An 8791-nucleotide genomic window follows, 5' to 3' on the forward strand; every position below is an offset into this window, starting at 1 on the left:
GTGGTACAAGAGTGTTGTTTAACACAAGGATCCCTCTGTAACTAGACTTCTTGCTTTTAACAAAGATGAGCTCAAATCGCTGCTATTTCACACTTTGCTCCCTCTGGCTTCCAGAGATCCACATTATGTTTATTTCAACTGTCATGGCCATTTTCAAGATGTTTCATTTCTCCTGCTGCTTTGGTGTCAACAACTAAAGCACAAGTTCAAAGGCAAGAAATGGTCCACTGCTTGCAACACACACATATACGCACACTTTTAATTCTGGATTTACTGCACAGTTAATATCTTTATTAATTTCTTCACTGAGCTGTATAAAATACAAGTGCTGTTAACTATGGCCTCCATTTAGAATTTTTAGAAGTTTGCGCATGTGTTAAATCAATTAACACTGCTCTCCCCTTGTACAGTTAATCTCTAACACCTTGGAACATAAAACTGAGATTACACAATTATGCAAGTATCAAATGGAAGAACCAAGAACACCACTGCTGAAAAGCCTTTGTAGCTCTGGGTGGGGGAAAAAAAGTGTTATCACTATGTCTACAATTGGCTTATTTGTTCATAATACCTTCTGCATGAAAATGCTTTATAGTGGGTACAAATTGATATGAGCTTTAAAGATCTTTCTCATTAAACATGATAGTGCAGAACTTGTAACTCTTAAATTGTTTGAGCTCATGAAGAAGATATATTTTAATGGCTTCTTATCACACATCAAACTAAACCATAATGTGGTCTGATTTAGGCTGAATGTATTGTGCAAACCTAGGTACTTAAGGTCTATTCAATTAACTAAAGCAAGTCATACCTTAATGCAGGGGTCTTTAAACTTGGCCCTTTTATGACTTGTGGACTTCAACTCCCAGAATTCTGGGAGTTGAAGTCCACAAGTTATAAAAGGGCCAAGTTTGAAGACCGCTGCCTTAATGTGTTATATAAACCAAGTCTCTTAGCTATATGAAAAACACACTTTCGTGCATTAACTAGACAAATTGCAGTTTCAAGATGAGACAAGAACTTTTATCAGCTACTGATGATTAAGCAGGAAATCATTTTGATATATGATACACAGTACATGTCACCAAAGCCTGTTGTTGACACCTCTGTTAAAACAAAATCACAGGTAACAACACAAAATCTATGCTAAGAGTCTAGGAGACCTACTGTCAGTTCATCCATACAAGAAGTATCAGATGAGAAGTAGAAGTGTAAAGCTGGCTGGAGAATTCTGGAAGATGAAATCCATAAGTCTCAAAGTTGCCAAATTTGGACACTCCATTATACACTACTACTAACTGAAGGAAACTAGCACATGAAACAACCTCATTAATTACTTAATTCAGTAGGTAAATCTAGCATACATTTATTGCTTTGTTATGTTCCAAATCATTTAATCTACAATTTTATTACAATAGAGTGAAAGCTAACCCATTATTTAACAAAGTTTACTTTATTTCCAATCTCTATTGATTCGGTTTAATTAAAACTCTCCAGCAAGCTTTCAGCTCATAATTTAACTGACCATTATGTAACACAAATGTCAACACCAGACTTGCCAGAAAAGGAAATTATGTGAGTGGACCCACTTGCAGCCAAAAATAGTTATTTAGTAGAATTATGATATGGCATGATCTGCCATCTTTAAAAGGAGCCAGTTTAAGTTACAGCTATATTCACAAACGTATAACTGACAAATAAAACTATCTTAGCTGCTATGTTACTTCCCTGATCAGCATCATATTCAGATGTAGTCTAGTATGATTAAACCCTATAATCCCTCATTTCATCCTCTGAAGTTGCAGCTACAAATTTCTGCTTTGGCTACACACAAACATGGGCATCTGTTGCATTCACAAATCATGCTAAGCTAAAGATTTAACTAATGTTAAATGAATAAACCATAGTTCTCGCACATGTGAAGGCATTACGACTGGGCTACTTTACTGTCTTAAATAAACAAGTACATTATCAGTTAGTTTAATATATCAAACTAATGTCTGATATACAATTACCAAAAAAAAGTGGAACATACTAAAAGAAATTTGTATTTTGAAACCCATTTAAACAACATCTAATAATGAAACACCCCAGGAACATTATGGTTTTCTGCTGTATGTGGAATTCTATCCTTTCCCTTGAACAGTTTATACAGACCAGTGAAAAATCTAAGGTCAATGAAGTTCCATTATCTGGATCATAGCCTGATCCACAATGCAGTGAAATAGTTTACTGGATGGGCTCTGGATGGATAAATGCATTGTTCGTAACATAAGGAAAAATTGCAGGATGAACATTGCAGTTTTTAGAAACTGAAAACAAAATACATAAATTATACAAATAAAAAGTATAAGCTGCTTGAAACTCTCCAGTAATCTCTAAAGAATAGAACTTTGACAAATTTGACATATCATTATGAAACCGCTTCCTACAACAATATAAAATCCCATTTTGATGCTATTATAAAATCCCATTTTGATGCCAATTGACGGCAGAGTTTCTTTCTGACCAAAATAAAAAAAACACCCTCACGTAATTTGCGGAAGGAATGAGAATACAACAAGGAAAAAAATGATATACTATTAAAACACTCTAAGACCTCCTTAACCTTTGTTAAATTAATTGCAACCTGCCTCAGTAGTATTGTGCATCAGCTTTCAGAAGACTCTTTCCCACACCCTGCAAAGGTACATTTGTATTCAGAGAAACATCTCTGCCCTGGAATCCTGCATAATGTAACACTAACAGTGACAAAGATTTTTGTTGAGAAAGAAGAAATATTGTAATTCACCTTTGCAACGGCCAACTCAAGAAGGTCATTTCGGCCCAGGAATCCCACTCCACTAAATGCACAGGCCATGTATCTTTGTCAAATATAATCGGGTGTGCAATATCCCTCTTTGCTCACACACACTTCCATGCACTGAAACACATGTTTCGACCGCACTGGGAGGTGCTTAGAGTCGTAAGATCAGAAGACTAGGACCCGAATGTGCCCTTCTGTAGAATAAGTGGATCTGTTCCTGTCTAATTTCCAAATACACATATACACACTGGTTCTCCCCCTCCCATGAAAAGCCTGAGCCTACTTAAGCTTCTGAATGACCCCTCCTCCTGTTTGCAGAGAGCCAAAGCAACTACTCATAGTGTGACCCGGAAATACCTACATAATACTATTACAGGAATGCAAACTGTGTAAAGGTCAAAGCACATCTTTGCACAAGCAACATTAAGGGGGGTGGGGGAGGTGGTGTGGCATTCCATCATGACAGGTAAAGTGTGCCTTTCTTCCCAGACCATGTGCTTCTGGACCAGGGTAGCCAGGCATCCTTAGATTATTCTTTATCAAGTGCTTCGCCATAGTGCCACCCTATTCAACTCAATCCACACTACAGCCTTGGCATGGTGGGGAGAGGATACTTTTTCCCCAATAAACCCCCCCCCCCCAAACAATAACTCTATACCACAAATTCGGCACAAATCCCTCCTGATCCATAACCAATTCTGGTAAAACTTTTTGCTGAATTGACAGGCCTTTCTTATCACTTCCCCAAAGCATCCAAAACTGTGGCTGCTTTGAACTGGATCCTATGCGTGCAAAAGGGGCATCTCAACCCAGCCCCCCAGAAAATGTCCAATCTGGGCTACCGTAGGGGATGAGCATCCAAGGCCCCATTGTGGCAACTTCTTCAGTCCATCCTTGAGACTCAACCTTTTCCAATCTTGAAACCACAAAACAAGCCAGAAAAACCTCCATGGAAGGCCAAGGGGGTCACCCCCAGACTCAAGAGCACACCGCTGCCACCCCTGGCCCTGAGCAGCTGCAGATCCCCGACCATCCCCATCTGCCTCCCACATTGCAAAAGCCCCCCCCTTTTTGCTGCCTTCTGCAAAGACGCTGAGCACCCACCTTTCTGGGACAAGGTGCAATAACCTTGCCACCCTATCTCCTCCCCATTACAGTACTACCCCCCCCCCCATTGCAGACTAAAATGCAATCCTTCCCATAGATCTCAGTTTGCAAATGTTTCCTTTGGGGAGGGCGGTTGCAAAGACTTCCAACAGATCCTCCTCCCCACCCCAAGTCCTGATTCAATAGCACCCCCTCCTCCCTTTCCCCCATGCCTGCCCCCCAGCCCTGCCTCCAAAGAGCCCCCTCTGCTCCCTTCCCCCTCACCCCAAGTCTTGACTCCAAAAACCTCCACTCCTGGCCCCCAAATCCAGCCTCCCAAGAGCCCCCCTTTCTTCCCTTCCTCCAAGTCCTGCCCCCCTCTGCTCCCTTTCCCCCACCCCAATTCCTGACCCCATCCTTCCTGCCCCCAACCCCTATTCCAAAGAGACCCCTTCCTCCCTTTCCCCTTCCCCCCAAGTCCTGACACCCAAGAGCCCCCCCTCTCCTCCCTTCCTTCCCCCACCTCGACCCCCAAATCCTGACCTCCAAACTCCCATCCTTCCCCTTCCCCCCAACTCCTATTCCAAAGAGCCCCCCTTCCTCCCTTTCCCCCCACCCAAGTCCTGACTCCAAAGAGCCCCTCTCCTGCCCCCCAAGATCCCCCCCCCCTCTCCACGGGCTCCCTTCCTCACCCAACCACGCCGGGGCTGTAATTCGTCTTCTTCCACGGGGTGCCGGTGTAGGCCGGCTCCTCCGGCCCGCTCGGCGGCCTCCCCAGGGGCCCGTTCCCCAACGCCGGCCCGCCGCTTTCCCCGGCGGGGCCCAGCAGCAGCGTGCAGTTGAAGCCGAAGGTGCTGGCCTTGTTGTCGCGCTTCCTCTTGTTGCTGGCCGCCGCCGCCGCAGCAGCAGCAGCGGCGGCGGCGGCTACCGGAGCAGCGGGCGAAGCCGCGCGGGGAGCCGAGGCGGCCGGAGAAGGCCCCGCCGCGGGGCCCGAGGAAGACGAAGAGGCGGCGGCGGCGGCGATGGCGGAGGAAGAGGAGGCCGCGCGCGGGGCAGCGAGGGTCGCCTGAGCGCCGGGCCGGCTTGCCCAGGCGGGCGGCTGCGGCGAGGCCTGCCGCCGCGGGGGAGGCTGCGGCTGCTGGTGGGGCAGGCCGGCGCTCTCCAGCGGCAGAAAGTCGGGCTGCGGGTCGCCGCCACGCGGGACGCGGGACATGCCGGGCGGCGGGGACGAGGCGGCGGAGGCGGCGGCGGCCACCGGGGTCGGCGGGGAGCTGCTGCTGCTGCTGCTGCACGACGAGGCGGCCGAGGCGGCGGACGAAGAAGTCGAGGAGGAGGCCGGGGCGGCGGGCTGGGGCTGGGGCGGCGGCGGCTGCTGCTGCTGGAAGTAGAGGTTGCGGACCCCCTGCGTGGTCTCCCAGATCTGCATCCACAGGCGGTTCGAGGGGCCGAGCTGCTCTGGCTGGAACCAGGCGATCCGGGGATCCATCAAACGGCGAGCCGGCCCAAGAGCGACGGGGCGGCAGCAGCGGCGGCGGCTCCTCCTCCTCGCCCTCCTCCTGCCCGCCGCCGCCGCCGCGCCGCCGGGCCAGGCAGGCCCAGCCCCGCCGGCCTCTCGGGAGCGCGGCGCCCTGCGGGGAGCGGCGAGGCGAAGAAGCCCGGAGGAGGAGGAGGAGGACCCGCGCGCGGCCGGCCGGGCGCCTCCCGGCAAAGACGGCGAGGAAGCCGGGCGACTGGCGGGGAGGAAGCGAGGCTGCGGCTGCGGCGGCGGCTGCTGCTTGGCCGCCCCTCCCGGCCAGGAGCGCGGAGCGAGAGGCGAACGAGGCGGGGCCCTGCCAAAGAGGCGGCCGCCGCCGCTGCCGCCCGGGCCGCGCGTAATAAAGGCGTGGGAGGGCGAAGGAGAAGGCCGGGCGGTGGCCGCGGCGGAGGGTCGCCCACGCGGGGAAGGGGTCGCCCGGCGGGTCCTCCCCGCCCCTGCCTGCCCCGCAGCCTGGGATGGAGACGGATCGTCCGCGGCCGGGCACGAAGGGGAGCCCCGGAGGGAGGCCGCCTCAAAGGGCCCTTCGGGGCGCTGGGCCGCGGGAGGAGGCCTCGCTTTGCAGGGGCGCCCCGAGCTTTCCCAGTATATTGGGGGGACAGGGGTGGAGGTGGTCAGGAAGGGTTTGGGAGGGTTTATCCCGAGTCCCTCTTTTGAATCTGAGGGTTCGCTGGTTTATTACATTTACATATATATAACATTTGTATATACATACATAGATAAGAGATATAGAGATATAGAGTTGAGAGGTAAGAGAAGAGATATAGAGATGAGATAGGTAAGAGATGAAGCAGATGTCTGGACCATTTTAGAAATGGTTAAGAAAAGAGGAAAAAAGAGAAATTTGGGATTTTTCATAGAAAGGAGGTTCATTCATGTATTTATCTAATTTATATTCCACCCAACTCTGAATGAAGCTGGGCAAAGAGAATTAAAATGGCAGAAGTACTAAACCTTCATAGAAGGGAGGTTTTGTTCATTCATTTAATTTATATAATAACTTTTCTTATTACATACTGTGGGCCAATAACAAAAATGGCAGAAATCCAAACTTTCATTGAAAATGGGGATTTGCTTGATTCTACGTAGGTAATCTTTACCCTTTTCTTCTGAACAGGCACGCATACCTACAAAACAGGTGCGCATACCTACAAGCTCAGGACTCCAGCCATTTTTATGTTCTCAGGATGCTCCAGGAGGCCATCTGCAATTGAAGGCCATTCTTAGACATCAATGCGACTCTGGGAATAACAGTTAAAAAAAGAGTATTTGTAACTCAGAGTTGAACTGCTTTCTTGCAGTCATTTCATGACCCAACTAGGTCACATCATCAGTGCTAGCAAGATGATCTTAATTGATTGATCTAGTAGGCACTTTCTTCTAACACTGATGATGTGACCTATCTGGGTAATGAAATGTCTGCAAGGAAACAACCAAGCTTAAAACACGAAGGACCCCACTGTTGATGCTTAGCTTTGCGGCCTACAGTCTTCTCCATTTCTTGTTTTCAAACTTATCCTAATCCCAGAGGGCTTTCTTTGTAAACATTTAAGGAGATGTCCTCAGGATATTTTGGTGGATCCCAATAGGATCCCACATCAATGACTCGTCCAAATGCAGTAGCTCAAACTATTGACTCAGCAAAGCTTAAGGTTCAAAATTGAGATAATTACAGGTCTTTTTTTCACCCCCTCAAATCTCTTGCCTTCCTTCTTTTTGCACGTACATGCATGAATAATAAATAAAAGCAAATCTGAAAACATTTTGAGAATCTCAACCTATTTAAGCCAATAATTGCTTGAGACCACTGCCAAATTTCCAGGCATGATCAAAGCCACCACAAAGTTACAAACTACCCTTATATTTAGAGATCATGTTAATTGTGTCTCCTAATCCAGAGTATCAAAGCCTGATGTCAGATTTATTTAATGTAGCTTTTTCTTTCCATTTTATAGTGCATTTGTGCTTAATCACTTTGAAGGAAGATTTTGATTTGCAAATCATCTCTTGGACAGTATCTCCAAAATCAAAAAGGCCAAAGGAACATCTATTAAGTACACATTTTAGTTTTTTCCAATTTTGCTCCAAGTAAGAGCTCAAATGTATCTGTGTAGTCACGTGTATTATGTACACATGCCAGTTTTCATGTGTGAAAAGGGATTTTTGCAATTGCCGATGTATTTCAAAATCTTTACAATATGTAATACTTCACAGATGTATTACTCAGTACAGTGTCCATTAAAATAAGCAATAACATTTTAGCAATACGTTTCAGATTCCTAGTTGGTTTGAAAAGGGTTATTTGGACATGTCATGCATGTCTGAATCTGTCTAAATCTAAATCGGGGGGGGGGAGTTAAGTGAGTTTTATTAGCCTCTTTGTTCCAATTCTGATTTCAACCTCCCCTTTTCCTGAAATATGATTAAAATTGCTTTGAATAGTGTAATTGCAACAATGAAGTTCCACCTATGTCCCAGAAAATTATTCTGAAGCAGCTACTTATCCCATGTTTGTGTTGTACAACAAGAAAGATCAAATATTTAGTATGATTTGAAAAAAAAAATCAGGATGCCTTTGAATCAGTGACACCTGGGGACTACGGGGAAATGTCCATATGGTTCTATTGGTAGCCACTTTAGAAGCCCTTCTTTTTAGGACTAAGACAGAACTGGTCCAAAGATACCCAAAGGATTATTAGGAAGGAGCAGGACTCGGTTTTCCTACTCCTAGTCCAGCAGCTTAGCCAACAGACCAAACTGCCATGTCACTGTTTCCCAGCACAAGATGATATTTTGTTATGATTTGTTCAACAATTTTTTTAGAGTAGGTTAAAAAAAAAGATTATTCTGCAGCTTTCATCTCAAGCTATCCCTTAGAATGTGAATCATACTGGTTGCAATCATTCAGTAACCCAGTTCTGAAATTGTCTTACTCTACTACCTGTAGGAGGAGAGGCAGAGCCTGGGGATGGAGTCAAGAGAGGAATCTGCCTGGAATCGTTACTTTCTCACAAGTGGTCTAAGTCCAGCCCTCCTTGAATTCCATTAATTCTTATCTAGCGCCAATGTAGTGCTGACCGTTGACTACATTTTTGTGCATATGCATGAGCAATAAATCAGTTTGGCTGGAACTTAAGGCATGGTCCTGATTCTTTGCGCCTGATATTAACTTATACCTGTTGCAACTCTTCCTGACAGCCATCATAATAGTCAAGTGAGAAGCTTCGATTACGCTAAAAATCAGGCCAAGTGACTGGCTACAGCTCTCCACGTTTTAAGGGATGAATTTGTTCAACCCACATGGAAATACTAGGATCACATCAGTTCAACCGCCTGGCTGCCAAGAATGGATTGTAACCCTGGGC

The 8791-nt window shown here is 46.6% G+C and overlaps 1 protein-coding gene and 1 long non-coding RNA gene across 2 annotated transcripts in view; one reads left to right on the forward strand and one right to left on the reverse strand.

The window, feature by feature from the left end:
- TENT4B (terminal nucleotidyltransferase 4B) overlaps positions 1 to 5720 on the reverse strand; it is a 36276-nt gene extending 30556 nt beyond the window's left edge. The window contains exon 1 of the mRNA XM_039352425.1: positions 4585 to 5720. Within this exon, the coding sequence (XP_039208359.1) occupies positions 4585 to 5378 (794 nt within the window). The 5' untranslated portion in view covers positions 5379 to 5720. The remainder of the gene's footprint in view (positions 1 to 4584) is intronic.
- Positions 5721 to 5879: 159 nt separating this feature from the next.
- On the forward strand, positions 5880 to 8557 carry LOC120312122. Its single transcript, XR_005557793.1, has 2 exons — positions 5880 to 6011; positions 7382 to 8557. It is a non-coding gene; the product is annotated as an uncharacterized LOC120312122 (long non-coding RNA).
- Positions 8558 to 8791: the final 234 nt, after the last annotated feature.

This window comes from Crotalus tigris, unplaced genomic scaffold (assembly GCF_016545835.1).
Source record: "Crotalus tigris isolate CLP2741 ecotype Arizona unplaced genomic scaffold, ASM1654583v1 scf7180000018432.44079421565:4894166, whole genome shotgun sequence".
Lineage (NCBI taxonomy): Eukaryota > Metazoa > Chordata > Lepidosauria > Squamata > Viperidae > Crotalus > Crotalus tigris.